Source organism: Aspergillus brunneoviolaceus, assembly GCF_003184695.1.
Source record: "Aspergillus brunneoviolaceus CBS 621.78 unplaced genomic scaffold BO95scaffold_11, whole genome shotgun sequence".
Taxonomy (NCBI): domain Eukaryota; kingdom Fungi; phylum Ascomycota; class Eurotiomycetes; order Eurotiales; family Aspergillaceae; genus Aspergillus; species Aspergillus brunneoviolaceus.
This window is the reverse complement of record NW_020290741.1, coordinates 466,788-484,520: the sequence shown is the minus strand read 5'-3', so window position 1 is coordinate 484,520 and position 17,733 is coordinate 466,788. Positions and strand designations below refer to the sequence as shown.

General features: G+C 52.1%; 7 protein-coding genes across 7 annotated transcripts; 4 read left to right on the top strand and 3 right to left on the bottom strand.

Annotated features, from left to right (window-relative positions):
* Window positions 1-2,212: 2,212 nt before the first annotated feature.
* BO95DRAFT_450642 (putative 3-oxo-5-alpha-steroid 4-dehydrogenase) lies at window positions 2,213-3,385 on the top strand (the record flags this gene model as incomplete). The annotated part of the gene is made up of 3 exons (XM_025588018.1): window positions 2,213-2,311; window positions 2,421-2,916; window positions 2,985-3,385. The coding sequence occupies 3 exons, from the start codon at window positions 2,213-2,215 to the stop codon at window positions 3,383-3,385; spliced, it is 996 nt and encodes a 331-aa protein (XP_025445654.1).
* Window positions 3,386-3,421: 36 nt separating this feature from the next.
* BO95DRAFT_407203 (uncharacterized protein) lies at window positions 3,422-4,547 on the bottom strand (the record flags this gene model as incomplete). The annotated part of the gene is made up of 2 exons (XM_025584062.1): window positions 4,120-4,547; window positions 3,422-4,036 (listed from the first exon to the last, which is right to left on the bottom strand). The coding sequence occupies exons 1-2, from the start codon at window positions 4,219-4,221 to the stop codon at window positions 3,422-3,424; spliced, it is 717 nt and encodes a 238-aa protein (XP_025445653.1). The 5' UTR covers window positions 4,222-4,547.
* Window positions 4,548-5,517: 970 nt separating this feature from the next.
* On the top strand, window positions 5,518-6,255 carry BO95DRAFT_355180 (peptidylprolyl isomerase; the record flags this gene model as incomplete). Its single annotated transcript, XM_025582237.1, has 3 exons — window positions 5,518-5,634; window positions 5,932-6,034; window positions 6,101-6,255. 3 exons carry the CDS (start codon window positions 5,518-5,520, stop codon window positions 6,253-6,255), a joined length of 375 nt encoding a protein of 124 aa, XP_025445652.1.
* A 210-nt stretch (window positions 6,256-6,465) lies between these two features.
* Window positions 6,466-8,091, bottom strand: BO95DRAFT_511905 (UDP-galactose transporter HUT1; the record flags this gene model as incomplete). Its single annotated transcript, XM_025591474.1, has 2 exons — window positions 7,613-8,091; window positions 6,466-7,543 (listed from the first exon to the last, which is right to left on the bottom strand). The coding sequence occupies exons 1-2, from the start codon at window positions 7,822-7,824 to the stop codon at window positions 6,466-6,468; spliced, it is 1,290 nt and encodes a 429-aa protein (XP_025445651.1). The 5' UTR covers window positions 7,825-8,091.
* Window positions 8,092-8,228: 137 nt separating this feature from the next.
* BO95DRAFT_471355 (uncharacterized protein) lies at window positions 8,229-9,157 on the top strand (the record flags this gene model as incomplete). Its single annotated transcript, XM_025589585.1, has 1 exon — window positions 8,229-9,157. Exon 1 carries the CDS (start codon window positions 8,432-8,434, stop codon window positions 9,155-9,157), a length of 726 nt encoding a protein of 241 aa, XP_025445650.1. The 5' UTR covers window positions 8,229-8,431.
* On the bottom strand, window positions 9,143-14,163 carry BO95DRAFT_439856 (putative transcription factor SipA3). Its single transcript, XM_025585819.1, has 6 exons — window positions 13,947-14,163; window positions 13,497-13,860; window positions 10,973-13,442; window positions 10,839-10,925; window positions 10,565-10,786; window positions 9,143-10,512 (listed from the first exon to the last, which is right to left on the bottom strand). The coding sequence occupies exons 1-6, from the start codon at window positions 14,000-14,002 to the stop codon at window positions 9,536-9,538; spliced, it is 4,176 nt and encodes a 1,391-aa protein (XP_025445649.1). The 5' UTR covers window positions 14,003-14,163; the 3' UTR covers window positions 9,143-9,535.
* Window positions 14,164-14,387: 224 nt separating this feature from the next.
* Window positions 14,388-16,457, top strand: BO95DRAFT_511902 (ribosome biogenesis protein Kri1). The gene is made up of 2 exons (XM_025591473.1): window positions 14,388-14,607; window positions 14,669-16,457. The coding sequence occupies exons 1-2, from the start codon at window positions 14,439-14,441 to the stop codon at window positions 16,309-16,311; spliced, it is 1,812 nt and encodes a 603-aa protein (XP_025445648.1). The 5' UTR covers window positions 14,388-14,438; the 3' UTR covers window positions 16,312-16,457.
* The last annotated feature ends 1,276 nt before the right edge of the window (window positions 16,458-17,733 follow it).

Here is a 17,733-nt window from a genome sequence, read left to right as displayed (position 1 = left end):
CATCGAAAGTGACTATGGGTATATTCTTGGGCAGATGGGGAGGAAGAGAGTCATCAGTATTCTTACAACCGGTATGGAGGGAGAGTGCAGCGAATGAGTGGGATGAATGAGAAAGGGTGATCAAGGAAAGAAAGAGGTCACGATCCTCCTTCATGAATCCCACCACTACCGCAATTACCAGGTCTTCCCGGCGTAGAAGCCAGAGTTACCTTAAGATTTACAGTACCGGACATACGAGACAGAGGCAGAGGTAGAGTCGCAGTACCAAGAATACTGTAAGACAGATGTAGGTAAGGTAAGGTAGCATTCATTATTGATTGATCGAAACCGACCGGACGAGTCCAGCTGCAGCCGCAACATCCATTCATCCATTCATCCGTCCATTTTTCTTCGATTTGGACCAAGCCTGCGAGAAGGCCCAAAGAAAAGCGGGGAGAGGGGAGGGGGAATGAGAGGAGAGAGGGAGGGGGGGCGGTCAAAGAAGCAAAAGACACAACAGAAGAGCAACAGAAAGGGAGCCGGGAAGGAGAACTAATAGAGAGATGAGGATAAGTTACATAACTAGTACTCCGAACTCACAGTACGGAGAGTAGACAGACAGACAGCAAGCAAGCAAGCAAGCATGGATGCAGTGGTGGCGGACTGGTCTGATTACAATTTTGCTTGCCTCTTGTTGTTGTTGTTGTTGCTGCTGCTGCTGCTGCTGCTGCCTTTTTGCTGTTTCTCGATCCTTTCCTTTTTTCCCCTTCACTTCCCTATCATTCGACCTTGTCTGGCATTTCTTTTGGACGGGCGATTCTTTTTTTTTTTTTCTTTTTCCCATTTTTTAGCCCTTTTTTGGACGGTCGGCGTTGCAGCGACTGAAACTCGGGCAAGCTCTGGAACGGAGGGTGGGAATGAGTGACGGATTTGTGGCAGTTCCCTGGAAGCAGGCGTAGGCTATCAGGCTAGCCATCCGCTTGCCCCCCTCGGCTCCTCCAATGATTGACAGTGAGCAGCCCGCCGGTTGCCGCATGCGGGTTAGAAGGTTTCGTCCTTCAGCGATCTTCTCCTCCTGGCAAGACCAGTCATTGTCCCTCTTTCTTCCGGCTTATCGCCCCGCTCATCTCGCACAACTTGGCTAACTGGCTGAACTTCTTGCTGTTCTCTTGTTTTCCAGTTTATTATTATTATTATTCTTTCTTTTCTTCCATTTCTATTCTTTCACTGCACTGGATGACTCGCTTGGTCTTGTATACTCCGGAGTAGATAATTTATTCTTAGTCTGAACCCAATCCATGGAATTCGGATTTGCTTGTGCAGGAGCAAGAGAGTCGACACACAGCAATGGGGGAGAAAAGAGGGTGTGAGAGCCAACCAAGCACCCAAGACGTCAAAGATAGAGGAGGGGGTCTCTTTTTACCCCTCCGTCAACAGCCGGCATCTGACGATCCGGAATGCTGGCAGGAAGAGTAGGACCCTTTTTGATCGAGGACTGGTGGTGCAGTGATGGTGGATGGCGGAGGGAGGAGAGGTAGGAGAGAAGATCTTTGTTGTTGACACTCCCTCAGCTATCTCTTCCCCGTTATCCTGTAACATCCTTACAGAGCCGACAATGTGGGCGACATGTTTCATCCGCCGTACAATCCCCGTAACCAGGGAGGTCGCTTTCTTCAGCCCTTGATGCTCTCCCTCTTCACCTTTGACATCACGAGACCCTTAGGGATCAAACAACCGCCGAAATCCTTTATGGTCCGACGGGTTTGCTTGTTTATGATTTATGACTGCTCATCTCACTCATCCCTTGGCTGTGGAGTTTCGGTGTTTTTATTCTCCCCACTCGACCTTTGATCGTGTCGCATCATCATAACAGGAACATTCAAGTGTGTAAAGTACTGTAGTACCAGGCTGGTAAAACTGGTAACATACAACAAATAATACCAGAGCCTCCCTCCGCGCCCCCGATTTTCCCCCAAAGCAGTCCCCGTTTCCTCGTATACTAGTTAGTAACTTGGAACCCAGACTGAAACCAAAACACACCACTCACCAGCCAGATCGGCTCTAGACTGGACTCGAACCCTGTTTGTTAATTGTTTATCGTCCTTCTTATTCTTGATCTTATTCTTGCCGGCCGAACCTCTTCTTACTCCGTACTCCCCACCCACAGTCATTCTTCCTGCGTCGCGTCAGTGGCGGACACGCACCCCATACAACTACATAGTAACCGGTCGCAATGGACATGCTCGCCGGCCTGGTGGATACAGCGCTTGCCTCCACGCACATGGACGCTATCGATGCCCTCCGAGCCTTCTTCATCCTCGCGTCTTGTACGGTATGATCAGCCAAAGCATCCGAGAAGCCGAGGCAGACAATAGTCGGAGACGATGCTGCACGCTCTAGACACGGTCCGTTGAGAATGAACTAAATTGAGAAAACCTTAGATTCTGTCGGTCAGCCTGTTGCCGGACTCGTTGCACTCGCGCTTCGTTATTTATGGCGCTCGTGCAACATCAACCGACTCGAAGCCCCCCTCTACCCCAGCGTCCACAACTTCCTCCTCCTCTTCACCCTCGTCATCCCCAGCAACAACACGCATCCTCGACTTCCTTGCCTCCCTGAGAGTCCCTCACAGCTACTTCACGCAATTCTATGTCGCTTCCGTGGCAGCCTCGGTCTTTTGGGGCGTGCAGCTCCTTTGCCGTGGCGCTGCGTTCCAGGCCTTTGCAACGAGGGTCAGCCCAGATCACCTGCAGAGGTCCATGACGATAAACCAAATCTTGCTTTGTTGGGTGTGCATGCTTCTCCAGGGGGTAAGGCGGTTGTACGAGTGCTTCGTGTTTTCGAGGCCATCCGCGTCTCGAATGTGGTTTATTCACTGGCTCGTAGGCCTTGCTTTCTACCTGGGGATGTCGGTTGCGGTGTGGGCTGAAGGAGCAGGTACAGCAACCCCTGCCCCCAACGCATGGCGCAACACAAGAGAGAAAGTCCCATTGATCATGCCACAGGCACGCTTCTGGCCCGCCCAATTGCCCTCGATGATGTGAAGGTCACCATAGCCCCTTCACTCCGCACCTTCCTCTTCCTTCCGAACTTCCTGCTCGCATCCGGTCTCCAGCACGACGCTCACCACTATCTCTTCTCCCTAAAGAAGTATACCCTGCCGACTCACCCTCTTTTCCACAGGCTTGTATGCCCGCACTATACGGCAGAGTGTGTCATCTACTTGTCCCTGGCATTCTTAGCCGCTCCGCAGGGGGAAACCATCAATAAGACGATTCTGGCGGCTATGGCCTTTGTGGCCATTAACCTTGGTCTGACAACGGCCAACACCCGACGATGGTATATCCAGAGATTCGGCAGAAGTTCAATGCAAGGGAAGTGGAATATGATTCCTGGCATGTACTGATTCTAGGTTAAACGTCGAAGTTGTCTGCAACCCGGACTATCGTCTATTCAAGAATTTCATTGTGCTTCCCAGCTTCGCGACCTTGAGCACGTCACGATAAGTTAGACTGATCCTAGTTCCTCTCTGAGACCAGCCACATTCGTACCGTTCGGGCTCCCTCAGCAAGCCCCAATTGCAGATGGAACCGGCACTGAGTTGCTCGTCCCTGTCGGTTTCCGCAATCCCATGCAGGAAGTCCGTGTAGACCCTGTCCGTGGTGACCAGCAGACTACGTCGCTCTTGCAGGATGCGATATTTTGGTTGGCGATCCAAGCCATCTTGAGCGTCGGCCGTGGGCTTGTCATACAGATCCAGCACAATCGGCGCTCCGAGGCTCACAGTAGCCACGAGCGGGTAATATGCTGCGCCGTCTTCATGAGGCATGATCCCTTGTCCGGGACAGTACTCGTTCACCAGGACATGGTTCGGGGCGCCGTGCGGGGCATCTTGGAAGATGTTGAGGGCATCGAAGCGCGGGGTCACTATGGGTGAGACGAGCCAAGAGGGAAGCGGAGAGGCAACGAGGGTGTTGGTCTTGGTCAAAGCAGATGGCCAGGTTTGAAGGCGACGATGTGCGAGTTGCGTCCAGCGCGGTAGGGGAGCGGTACCGATCTAGAGAAAATCGTAAATCATAACACGTTCCATATGACTCAGGTAAGTAAGGACTAAATATGTGACTATCTTCAGGAACAAACCTTTTGGAGCAAAAGGGCTTCCTCCACCTCCGAGATGAAGTCGGCAATGTAGAAGGCATCCGATGGCAATTGCTTGATGCGGGCCCTCTCGAGCTCCCCCATCTGGTTCAGGTACAGAGTACTCGTAGTACACCCACCTGACACGTTCCCTTCCGTTTCAAAACTCGACAACTCGACAACTTTCGGACACGCTGTCACTGCATGAGAGCAATCGCATGTACGAGTACGAGTACGAAAAGCTCAATGCAGACAGAGAATTGGACGTATCCGAAAATAAAAATAAAAAAAAAACCGTCCGACCTCCTAAATGCAGTCAGTGGTTGGTTAGAATCTTCTGTCCTAAATTTACTCCCGTACTTGCCTTGTTACTACTTTTAGCTTGCGGATGAGGGGTCAATCGGAATCCCGAGTGCGGAGAGCGGAGGCGGGCTTCTTGGAAAAATAGATATGGCAGGCTGCAGCTGGAGGCTGCAGGCTGCAGTTTTGGGTCTCTTTGTTTGAGAGACAGTGGACTCGAGGTTACGAGTACTCTGCCCCCTGGGGTCAGGTGATTCAATAGGCGGGGTGGAACACGATGTCTTATTGACAATAGAAGGACTCACATGAATGAACATGACTCGATCTGGTGAACTGGGCGACTTTCCAGGGAGAATGATGACATCATGATTTCTGACTTTGGTTGTAGTCGGTATACTGTGTAGTCAAGTAAGTGCTGAAGAAGCTAAATCGAGCTTTCTGGGTTCTATTAATGCTAAATTACTGCTGGCTAGATGTTGGTCGATCTGAGCTTGCATACTGGGCTGGATATATTGATCCGGTTCTTCAGCGGTTTGCAGGAACGAAGTAAAGTTGTACGGGATATAGTCCTACCTCGAAATTCGGCATTTACTCGTCTTGTGTGTCAGTAACTATTCTGGAAGTCTCAATAGTAGACCATCTTTCGTAGTATGCTGTCGACGTCGATAGTCAGTACACTTCTATAGAAACATCTACATACCTCCGGCCCTCGAACCCGACCCCGAACAAAGGAGGAACCCAGCTACGCATATCTAACAGCGTACACCAAATGCAACCTGTCCACATCCAATAAGTCTCCCAACTACATTAGATCAAGATATACCAACTAATCGATAAACCACTGGCCCAAAGACCCCAGGATAAGTCTAACCTATACACCCAGAATCCCCCAACCAACCCCAATCAACCTTCAAACACAGTACATGCAGCATCAAACCTCAGGCACCAAACCCCCACATCCTCACCTTGCTTCCCCACCACCACCACCACCACCTCAACTTCCAACATCCCCAACAACCACAAACAATCTGCGTCTGCCTCATCCCCACTACACTGCACGTCATCAAACATCCCAGCTCCACCCCTTCAGACACCAACACCATGGGTAAAAACAAAAGCAGCGGCGGCGACAAAAAGGGCAAAGACAGCGGCGGCGGCGGCGGCGGCGACAAGAAAGGCCTCAAGCCCGCGACGGCGATCAACGTGCGGCATATTCTTGTATGTATTGACTCTTTATATGTCTGTAGCTTATTGGATCTGGGGCAGAAAGGGGGAGGGTAGTAGCTACTTAATGACCGACACACACACACACACACACACACACACACCCCCCACACTCTATCTTTCAAGTTCAAGTTGGATATGTACGCCTAGGGCGGGATTGCAACCAGGCTGCGCTTCCTCCCCTCAGCGTCAGCGTCAGCGTCCTAGCTTCCTTATCAGAGAGAGAGGAGAGATGCACATGCCACCCCGAAATCCTCTACCCAGCGTACTAAGCCTAATATCTCTCAACAGTGCGAGAAACACTCCAAGAAAGAAGAAGCGCTAGAGAAACTCCGCAACGGGGCCAAGTTCGATGAGGTCGCGCGGGAGATGTCGGAGGATAAGGCGCGGCAGGGTATGTTTCTCTTTCCCTCCTTGTGGATCTGATCTTGTTTGTATTGACACATCCTCAACACAAAAGGTGGATCACTGGGGTGGAAGGTCCGCGGGAGCTTGAATGGGGACTTTGAGAAGGCGGCGTACGAGCTGGAGCCGAGTACGACGGCGAATCCCAAGTATGTGGAGGTGAAGACGGGGTTTGGGTATCATATTATCATGGTTGAGGGGAGGAAGTAGATTTTATGTGGTTGGTTGGAATAAGGAAGATGTCCTTGATTGATGATAAGATGAGGGGAAGGGTTTGATACCACTGCGGTGATGATATGCTGAGTGATGGATTGCAAGCATAGGTCTATGGAGATGATGATTTCTAAACTTGATATGTACAATCGTGAAATGGGAACTTTGATGGCGGATGGACACCCCCTTCGAGCATGATGCTTGTGACTACTCCTTCTTTGTGGCCGCAGCGGCAGCTCGCGCCTTCTCCTTGGCCTTCTTCTCCTGTCGCTGCACGACCGCCTCGGCGCCGACGCCGCCAAACACCAACAGCACCCCCAGCCACTGTCCCGCCGACAGCGAGTGTCCGAACCAGAACACGCTCAGCAGCATCGTCAGCATCTTGCGCGTCACCGTCACCGTCACCAGCAACAGCGACGAGAACCGCGAGAGCGTGTAGAAGATGAACAGCTGCCCGACCGCCCCGCACGCCGCGAACCCGAGCACGTTCTTCAGCGCCTCCGGATGGCGCGACAGGAACCCGATCGCGACCGTCAGCTCCGTCTCCGTGGACGGCGGGATCGGGAACGGCAGGAGGTTGTGCAGGAGGCCCGTCGCCGACAGATGGGGCATCACCAGCAGATAGCTGCTGGTCAGGAGCGTCGAGAGCACGTTCTGTGCGACCATCATCTGCGGGCCTGTGAACCGGGTGTAGGTCTGCGGCGAGGTGAAGATGTGGTCCTGGGTGGTATTGGTGAGGCCGTCCAGCAGCAGGTTGATCGATAACAGGAAAATTCCCCACGCGCTGGAGCCGGACTGGCCCTTGGCCGCAGAGGCGGCCACCTTCTTGCTCGTGCCCGGGTGGTGCAGCGTGAAGGTCGCGACGCCGAGCGTGACCAGAAGGACCACGCCGTACTTGTAGAGCGGGTAGCGCTTGCGGAAGATGGTCAAGTGGAGGAACATGACCGGGAGCAGTTTGCACGACTTGGCGAGGATGAAGGTGAGGTAGTCGATGTGCGCGAGACTGGCATATCCGAAGGGGGATGCGAGCGACGAGGAGATGCTGACCAGGAGCAAGGGGAAGAGGATCTTCCGCGTGGGGATGATGGAGGGGACCTTCTGTCCGGACGGAGTCGAGAAGAAGAGGTAGAGGAAGCCGGTGATGGCGGCAAAGGTGGATTGGATCGTGTTCAGGACAATCGAGTATGTGAAGCGCTCGGTGGGCGGTTCGGGCAACTCAGCGCTCGGAGGTTGAACCGGATAGGAGACGGTGGTGATGGCTTCTTGGAGGACACCCCATGACAGACTGGTGTGCAGCAGTCAGCTTTAGTTTTCCCTATAATGCGCAGAGTCAAGAATCATCCCAGACACATACAAAGAAGCATAGATTCCCAGAACGCAGACAGCAAGCTGCATCAGGCCAGGGGTATCTTGCGTCGCATCCTTCACTCCAGAGACATGATTATGGGCGACAGCAGCTCCATTCTGCTGCTTGAGTGACTGCGCACTCGATTCATTCGGCGGCACATGCATGAGTTGGGAAGAGGTGGCCCGTTGTAAGGGTGCTGTTTGTTTTTGACGTGCCATTGGCAGAGGAAGCGAGCGCAGTTGGGTCTCTGGTAACTTGAAACCAATGCAATCAACGAAGTTGTGGAAGGACTGTGACAATAGGATCGACAGAGTATGAGTATCTGAATCAGAAACAAAAATAATCTCCACCAGGTCGCATAAATACTGGAAGACAAGAACAACTTCAGAAGAGTGACTCGAAAGCAAGGGGAAAAAAGAAAGTGACTGGGGGTCTCGAAATAACTTTATAGAAATGTGTTTCAGATGATGCCATGTGTTCTGTTCTTTCCTGCCTGCAGCTGTTCTTCTCCCCGTCCGTTCCCAAAAACGCGCCGCGGAACTTCGGCCGGCGCGAATCCATCGCCCTTTTTTCCGCCCCGCCCGAGGGGGATTTCCTTCTCCAACTTCTTAGTCCGATCCTCCACTTTGTATAGGTGCAGATTGAGCTTGGAAGCAATTGTCGCGCATTCACTACAATTGATTCTGGCATCCAACAGACCCAATCTCACCACACGTACCACACACAAACTTCCCCCCCAACAACTACCGCATCACCTCCCGCCTTGCGATCTCTACACTCCTCCATCTTCAACCGTGCGCAACCAAGCACGACAGACATACAACTATGACCTCAACAACCACCCCCTCCGCCCTAACAACCCTTGTCACCTCCTACGCAACACCAGCATCAACATCACCATCATCCTCAATTCCCACCACAACCCCAAGCTCCAACCTCAACCTCAACCTCAACCCCAAAACCTCCGCCCTCACCCTCCAAGTCCTCCACAACCTGCAACACCAACACCTCTGGACCTCCCTCCAAATCCACGAGCTCCCATCCACTGTCCCTACTGCCCCAACATACACCGAATCCCGCACCGAAACAATTAACCTCATCTCGGGAATCCCCCCGCACCGCCTCTACACCCACCCGGACGAGCAATTCTACCTCCTCGAACGCGGGCTCCGCGAGGAGGACCTCGAGCTCGAACGAATGTTCGTCCTCCCCACCGTGCAGGGCCACACGTGGAGTCTCCGGCGGTTGGCCGGGGTGTTTGACGCGCTGCCGGAGGCGGAGGATCTTGGGGATCTGGGGGGTGAAGTTGAGGATGAGGCGGGGGTGGTGGTGGTGGTGGGCGAGGATGATAACGGCAGCAATAACGGTAGCGGCAGAAGCAAGGCGGACAAGTTGAAGGAATACTACCGGTATCGGAAACAGGCCCGTGCTACTAGGGAGTGGGGTGGGAAGAGGATGCTTCTCGCTATGGTGGATAGGCAGATGGGTGGGGATAGTACGGTGGTCTATTATGTTGTGCAGGATGGTGCGGTGAAGCCAAGACAGAATTGATACCGTTCTCGTTGCCGAGTCTTGTTTTCTGCTTGCCAGTTGGAGAGAAGGGGGCCTATGCATGGATTTGGGGTTTGCAGCTGGCTGGACAAACGAAGAAAAAGAGGAAGGACGACGACGACAACAGGGAACGGTCTACCACCGGTTTGCACAGCACAGCAGAGTCTCGTCCAATTTATACTATTACAGCCCAAACCCGACCAAAGTTATATACATGCGTTGAGAACGGCAACAAAGACACAGCCGTGCTTCTGGAGAGATACAATTGATATAAAACAGATCGCCTCGCATTGTCGGGTATTGTTTCAGCTTGGGACGAAAGAAGGGCACATGAAAGAAGAGAATTGGCACCACGCAAGCAAGACCGGCCATGAATGTCTAAAGCTCACCGAAAGCATGATCGTCTTCGATATGTGACCGTTCGGCCTGGCAACTGGAGCAGTACATGCCGTACCATTGCTTGACGTCGCCACTCAGGTTGGCGAACGCATTCGAGTTGGTTCGCTCCCCCTCCATTTCGGCATCGTCAAGGTCATCATTTTGGCCGAGGAGGATCCCGACCTGGCGACAGCGGCGTAGTTCCTGTCGAAGCCACCGCTCCCACTCATTCTGGATGACTTCTCGTTCGATGCTATTTACCACTCGAAGAGCCACTAGGAGGTTGTGTCGGTAGGTAGCCAGCCGTTCACGGGTCTGTTGGATCCTGCGAGCTGCGCTCTTGGTCATGGAGTCTCTAAAACCAGCTGACCCCAAAGACAAGGCCGTCCCTGGCTCGCGCAAGGTCTGTTGATGGAACGTCGCGAAGCAGTCACTTACGTTGCCGCTTCCGCGCCCGACGGTTACGTTCGCAATGGCCTCGTCGATATCCCTCATATAGATAGCTCTACTCATCACATTATCGGGACCGACTCCAATGCGGGCCATGAAGTTTCCAATACTCCTGTCATCCCACCATTCATGAACAACTCGTGACGAATAGAACCCATTTATCAGCACGCTCGCCAATAGTAGGGACAAGATCACTGTGTGCGCATTAGTGGTCTTCCATGACCAGCGTAGGAAAGCACCGGTCCACATGAGGAGGGATGACACGGCACTCTCCAGGAAGGATAAGAACGTCTCGAACAAAAGGTGAGCCATATTTCTCTGGACGCGAGGCTTGCGTGATTCCAGCTTCAAGTCCCCGGAAGGTGAGAACTGCGAGGCGAAATTCTGACGCCCGACATGGCCGAAGATCGTGATGGCCTTTTTCGTTCGACTATGTGCGCCTAGTCTGCGAACCTGGTCACCTACGAGGTCGACGAGGTCCAGCGCGTCTTGTTCCAAGTCACTGCTTGCACTCTTATCCACGACGCCTGAGATAATTAGCGGTGCCTTGTATGTTCCCAGCAGAATACAGTAACTCACTCTGCAGGCCATACGGAGACCATAGCCATTCCACTTTCGTGTAGATAGAGAGTTTGCTCTTGCCCTTAGCGACAAAGGTAATCACAACTTTGCTGACCAGCCTGAAGGACCGCTTGAATGGGAGGTGCCAGGGAGTGCGTTTGTCCGTGATGACGTAACAAAGGTGGTCATTGAGAACATCGATCATTTGGTAATCTGAGATGGTTTGGCTGTGCTTGGCCCCTACTGATTGTCAGACCAGGCGTAACCCGTCCAGGGAAGCCAAAATACATACCCAGAATATCGGTGGTCTCAATTGAGTAGTTGAAGTCCCGCCTTAGATGATTGGACTCATGTCTGGTCCAGGGCCCTTGTTTGATACCTGTGACGATCTTAGCAAGCGCCGGACTGGACTCGGCTATAGCTTACCCTGAGCATTTCGTTGATGCAGAAGCAGCTGCCACACAGCACTCTTATCCCCGAAGAGGATGTGGAACACTGCTTTAGGACTGATGTCGAACACCTTCTCTGCAGCCAAGTGAAGATTTCCCTGGGGAACATACTGAACAGGCTGAATGGGAAGTCGGAACTTTGGAATGTCCTTGCCATTGCCGTGCTTTTTGTGCATGTTGAGGTCATTGTCAATGTAGATAGGTAAGCGAGAGTCCTTCTTAGAGCCTCCTGTCGGCGCATCACTGAGGTCGTTCTTGTCGCCCCCAGCGCCCACGTCCTCCCAGCTATCCAGGCTTGGTGTCCGTGTCATTGCCTCTGTCTCCATTCTGATCAAAGTCTTGAAAATGGCTTCCAGTCCCAGAGGTTCAGCAGCCGCCATATTGTGTATAAGGAAGTTGAGTCGCCTCTGAAGGAGTCTTAGTGGCTCCAGGAAGGTTTTAATCGTTCCACGACTTGGTGTGTCGTCGCCAGGAAGAGGTATCAGGTGTACAAACAAAAAGTCACAATCTCTACCAGTAGCAGCAGTGATCTCTTTAATACTTTCCAGAGATATGCTTGTCGTCAGTACCAGACCGAAGTGGTGGCTGTAGAAATAGATATTTTGGGTTGTGACATAAGCCCTCCCAGGGAAATCTTGCTGGTCGTTCGGGCTCCATGTGGCCCGGAACACCATAACCAAAGGCTCATCCTTCTTGATATCGGGGAAAAGCAGTCGGAATTGGGCATCATGAATTTTAAGCTGCGGTGGATAGAAGCTAGGGTAGTCGTGCGAATCACCCATGAGCGCTTGCTGTATTTTAGACGAGTCGCCGTCCAAACTCACCGTCGGTCTATGGCGCGACCCGGTCTTCTGTGGTTTAGGCGTGACAGATCCACTCGAAGTGTCGGCTTCTGCGATCAGAAATTGTTTAGAGGGATCTTTCGTTTGAGCAGGTGGCTTATCCGGGTCCTGATCGGCCGGTAGCCCCAGTCGCTCAGGCTCAAACCTGTTCAAAAAGCCCCAATTGGAGCTACCCCACAAGTTCGCCATCATGCCGCTGGGCATTCCACCTGTCTTGTCGATCTGACCGAGTCCTATACCACGTTCATTGCTCACGAACACAGCAGCCTTGCTCATACTGGTCGGAGCAGGGGGGTTGGCCAACGTCATCGGGGCAAGGGTTGTGGGAGAATCATTACCAAGAGTCGAGCTACGGGATCTAGTCCCATCGGGGTCAACGGGTAGAGTACTTCCAGAAGCAATAGCACTATGACTTGCGGTGATGAGACTAGCAATCCCGCCTGCGACTCCGGGGATAGATTGCGAGGACTGCACTGTATTATTATTTGATTTGCGGTGAAGATCCAGCTTCTGCATGAGACGTGAAGTGTGTTCGCGGGCAGGGCTGTCAGAGTCCAGTGTCGTCAACCTCCGGTAGCTGCTAAAGTCGCTACTGTTGCGAAGAGCAGACGGATCCTTCTCTGGTAGCGAGAGCATCCCAATGCGATCGGACGAGCCCTGCTCATCGCTTGTATGAGGCGTGAGAGAGTCGGCAGGATCAGCGGCAAATTCCGGCGCTGGGGGTTGAGAAATTGCAAAAGCAGGGTCCTGAACAGTGACTTTGCCGGACACAGAGAGGTCGGTGCTCGATGGATTTTCAAGAGCCTTGCGCTTAGCAGCCTCAAAGGCGGCAATCCAGTCCATCAGGTCTTTCTGTGTCTCAGCCTGGAGCATAATGGTGTTACTCTTCGTCTTGACCTCGAAACAGAACCTCCGGTCTTCTTGAAAAGCCGGTCGAATACTGCAGAGTAGGACACCAATACGTTCGCTCTCCTCAACACCACCGGTGCGAGTGCCCTGGACGAGACAGCCAAAGATACCGTGTTTCAGAAAGGACCAGCGCCTAACCCAGACAGTGCGTGTAGGTTTACCCGAGAGAGTCCGAAGATATAACCACCCTTGCTTCTCAGGTCTTGCCTCTTTCGACATGCTATTTATCGACAGAGGACGCGAGCCAAGGTATGGGACTGTGGATACAGAGTAGTCATCTAACTCACGAGATGGCCTAGCTGCAATTTCTGCAGCCTCCTCGATCTGCTTCCTAGAAGCCAGAAGCTCCCGCTTGGCAGACTTCTCATTTCCATCCATTTCGTGCACCCAGCCCTTGATGCGGTCCATTTCGTGAGCCCACTTTGCGAATGAGCTACCATTGTTGGTATGGAAGGTCTTGAGCTCTCGCCACTGATCAAAGGAGACGCGAACCAACAACCTGTCAAGCGCGTTCCGCAGCTGAGGTGCTTGAATTGAGAAATCCATCGATGCTTTGAGATAGGCTTTGCGGGCCTCATGAAGCTGGAAGGCATCTTCCCGTAGCGCCGAGGGCTCTTTGGATTTGGACTGTGACGAATACCGGGCCAGCAAGTAGTCGTACTGTTTCTGTGTCTCGCCGAGCGTGCGACGGTTCTCCTTGAGCGGGGGTCAGAAACGGATCCTTAATTTAAGGGGCCCCATATTTATTACCTTGAAGTTCCGCAAGTCCTCCTGAATGAATGCCCTTATGGGTTCGGAGACGAAAGATTCCAGCTTTTTGACAGTAGACACTAACCCATTCCACATGTCCTTTGAGCTGTCACCACATCTCCGCATCGACTGTAGAGTGTAATCATGGTCCAAGACGGCTTCGGAGACCATTAAAGGATTCGTGGAGTAGGACAGAAAGACGCTAACGGCGCCTTCTATTGCCGCCAGTTCTGTGGCGAGCTTGGAGGTGGCTTTCGCATAGCCATCGAGCCATCTCTCGAGGAATTCGATCTGGTCGGAGAAGTGAAGAGCGGCGGCACGGAACGTGGGGGAATCGAGTGCAGCCTCCTTTAAACCGACCGGACTTGAAGAGAAAGAAAACGTTAGATGGTACACATTTTTGGAGCTTTGAAGCGCATTAGATGGAATGGCATAGCGTCGAATACTCACACCACACTGACAAGCTTCCCAACCTGGGGTAATAAGATCTGCGGCTGAGTCGACATCTAGTGTATGTCACCAGCCATACACCGATGCGAGCGAGAATAACGTGGAGAATTGACAGAAATTCGATCCCAAGTTACCATGGGTATCAATTCAAGTAAGCAGCATCCAAAAAAAAATGAGGAGAAAAGCAGCAAGGGATAGGAGGGGGTTTATGTCGCAGTGGAGGGGAGGAGCTTTAGGAGATCGAGTGCTTCTGACCATCTAGGCGGATACAGGACCGCGCATGATTTAATTGGCTACGTCAGTGTCTTTGTCCCGCAGCCTGGTTAATCAGGCAGAACGGGGTCGATGGGTCCAGGAGGGCGGTCAGGGTGGAGCCTTTTTTTTCTGCCGGCAACCGCCTTTTTTTTCCCCTGCGGCGGAGAAATCATTCAATCCTATTCTCAGAGCAACATTCCAGGATTCAAGTCACTTGCAGTTTCTTCCTGAGACAAGATGGCGCCTCTATCTAAGAAGTCGCGCAAGTTGCTGGATGACAGCTCCAGCGACTCGGAAGATGAATCTGGTGGCGTTCCTATCAGCAACGAGGATGTCGTTTTCAAGATCAATGAGGATTACGCTCGTCGCTTTGAGCATAATAAGAAGAGAGAAGAGATGCAGCAACGTAAGGCCACTCCACTATCTCGATTCTCTCAACGATTGGACTAACCTCTGGATCACTATAGTGGAGTCAAAGCTAGGCAAGTCTTCGGTACTTGGCAAACGTCGTGATCGTGACGGGGAAGATGAGGATTCCGATGAAGAGTCATCATCGGATGAAGAAGAGGACGATTTCGGAGAGCTGGCTACTGAGGCTGTGGATGTTGAAATCATGGACACTATCAAGGCGATTCGATCCAAAGACCCTCGCGTGTACGACCCGAATGCCAAGTTCTTCACTAAACTCGACGAGGAGCAACCACAGAACACAGAGAAGAAGGAGAAGCCAATGACCCTGCGCGATTATCACCGAGAGAACCTACTCAGCGGCGCCAACTTGGCCGACGAAGAAGACACGAGCAGTGCTCCTAAAACATATGCCCAAGAGCAGGCCGACCTGAAGAACGCCATTGTCAAGGAGATGCACGCTGCTGTTGGTGACGAGGATGCGTCCGAGGAGGACGAGGAAGATGAATTCCTTGTCGCTAAATCCAAGCCTGAGTCTTTCCCCGAAGCTAAGACTGATGCAAACCTGGACATTGAGAATGCGGACAAGGATCCGGAGACGTTCTTGTCAAACTTCCTGTCAGCAAGGGCATGGATTCCAGCTGGCCGATCGGAGCTGCAGCCATTCGAGTCCGACGACGAGGAAGAGGACGAGCGGGCGGAGGCATTCGAGGAGGCATACAATTTCCGCTTTGAGGATCCCAGCAAGATGAATGCTACTCTCATGACGCATTCTCGTGACGCTACCAACCAGCAGTCTGTCCGCAGAGAGGAAAAGAGCATGAGAAAGAAGCGCAGAGATGCGGAGCGAGAGCAGAAAGAGCAGGAAAAGAAACAGCGCGAAATTGAGAAGAACCGACTTCGCAAGCTGAAGATGGAAGAACTGCAGGAGAAGGTTGAGAAGATCAAGGAGGTTGCCGGCATCCATGGAACTGAGTTGACGGATGAAGATTGGGTCCGCTTCTTGGACGATGCTTGGGATGATAAGGATTGGGAGGCCGAAATGCAGAAACGGTTCGGCGAGGACTACTATGCCGAAACTGGCCCCGATGGCAAGAAGCACCCCAAGAAGCCCACATGGGACGATGATATCGATATCAAGGATCTCGTGCCAGACTTCGATGAGGAGGAAGAGGTGCCCGCTGTGGCCGATTCGGACGTTGAAATGGCGGATGAGCAGGAGGGAGAGAAGAAGAAGAGCAAGGCGCAGGAGAGGAGAGATCAGAAGCGCGAATTCCGCAAGGATCGCATGCGTATCGAGGATGCCGTGGACCGCAATCTGGACCTGGATATCAGCTTGCTTCCTGGAGCTACCAAGAAGAACGCAACCGGATTCCGTTACCGTGAGACCTCGCCTCAAAGCTTTGGGCTTACTTCTCGGGATATTCTCATGGCCGATGACAACCAACTCAACCAGTTTGCAGGCCTGAAGAAACTTGCGTCATTCCGTGACCCGGAGAAGAAGTACAAGGACCAAAGGAAGTTGGGCAAGAAGGCTCGCCTTAGGCAATGGCGCAAGGACACCTTTGGTGATGAAGAAGGCCCCAGAATCTCCGATGAGGCTCCCAAGGCCCCTGCGGCAGACCAGGAAGATGTGGGCAAGGTTGATATCCGCGATGGTGAGCCCAGGAAGAAGAAGAGAAAGAGGTCGAAGAAGCACTAAATGCTTTAACCGAGCTACAGTCTTGAGCATGTATGTCCTTACAAGATCGTTGTCTTGTCTTGAATGGTTTCAGTTCAGAAAAGTTCTTAGCGATACATCCGTGTTTTGATAGATTTAAGATGCAAGATATACCTACTTCGTTGCATATGGCTGTAAACATTGCATTGGACAAGCTTCAAGGTGGCTTTGTATGATCTAGGTACCGTTTTGCTCAGCTAGGGCTGCAACAGGGGATTGAATGCACAATTGAAGATGTCTTCAAATTGGTGTATGTATACAAGATCCCGAGCGCTCAGGACAATGAATAATTAAGCTCTTTAGATGTACCTGGCTGAGTGTGATTGAATTTCTTTAGGGTGAGTCGTGTACATCGACTTCCCAGACTGGGCTAGGTTATCATCCCGACGCAGCAGACTCTCAGGCCCTGTGGGCCCCTGCGTGAGGGCACAATCTGGTACAATGGAGTGTCCTGTACTCAGTAGAAGAGGCGAAAAAGTGGATATCATCATGGCGACAGAGCAGGGGGTCTAGTATTCATTAATGTGGACCCAACTGGACATTGTTTCGTCTGTTTTTAAACTTCGTAGTTGAACCCGTGTCTTCCCTAGGCGCATGGGAGGCAGCGATAAGCAACCCTACGGAGGACTATTTGATATGCGACGGATCCGGATCCGGAAGACTCTGCACAGATTTCTCCAACTCGAGAATGGAAAAAGGTACAATAATAGTAGAAATTGAGTCAGAATCAAACAGTAGACTATATCGATACTCGATACCGATGTAAATCTGCCCCAGGTCCTAGAAGTTGGAACCTATTAGCACCTCCGCATTACCGAGTGAAAAGACTTCTCATTATTCACTCCCGTGCCTCTGGCGGCCTGGCCCAACTTCTCCGAGCCTTAGTATCCTCCGGACGGAGCGAATGACGGGGGGAAAACGCGGGATGACAGCCGAAAGTCGGTGCACGCGCTTAAATGAAAGTATACGAATCAGACTTCTACGTATAGATACATAGTACGAGGAGTAAATGATGAGGGTGTAGGACTAAGGGAAGGTCACATTTTTCTCCTTGGCCCGAGCAGAGACAAGTTTTTCCGGGAACCAGAATCCAAAGGAAGGAAATTCGCCATCGGGTAACCGGGAGGAGTTGGAGAAAGGGATGTGCGTCTCGACTTGTTGTTAGTTATGCGGCGGCGGCGGCTGCTACTGCGACTGCTGCTGCTGCACGCGGACAAAAGTTGGTTCGGTGAAGACGGGCGGAAACGCTGACGAGGCACTAAGGCAGCAAGTGACCGGTCTCTTTGTTATTATGAGGAGGAGGATTATTGTTGTTTTGGGGGCGCCGATGGTCCCGATATGGAATCTCCAACTGAGGCTCTGGGCATTGGCATTCTACAGAACAAATTGTCATGTCTTCATTGA

Coding starts and splice junctions, on each gene's coding strand:
- BO95DRAFT_511902 (XM_025591473.1), top strand. CDS start 14,439: ATGGCGCCTCTATCTAAGAAGTCGCGCAAGTTGCTGGATGACAGCTCC. Junction 14,608..14,668: donor GAGAGAAGAGATGCAGCAAC/GTAAGGCCACTC, acceptor GGATCACTATAG/TGGAGTCAAAGCTAGGCAAG.
- BO95DRAFT_439856 (XM_025585819.1), bottom strand. CDS start 14,002: ATGTCGACTCAGCCGCAGATCTTATTACCCCAGGTTGGGAAGCTTGTC. Junction 13,861..13,946: donor GGGAAGCTTGTCAGTGTGGT/GTGAGTATTCGA, acceptor TTTCTCTTCAAG/TCCGGTCGGTTTAAAGGAGG. Junction 10,513..10,564: donor GTCTCCGTATGGCCTGCAGA/GTGAGTTACTGT, acceptor TAATTATCTCAG/GCGTCGTGGATAAGAGTGCA.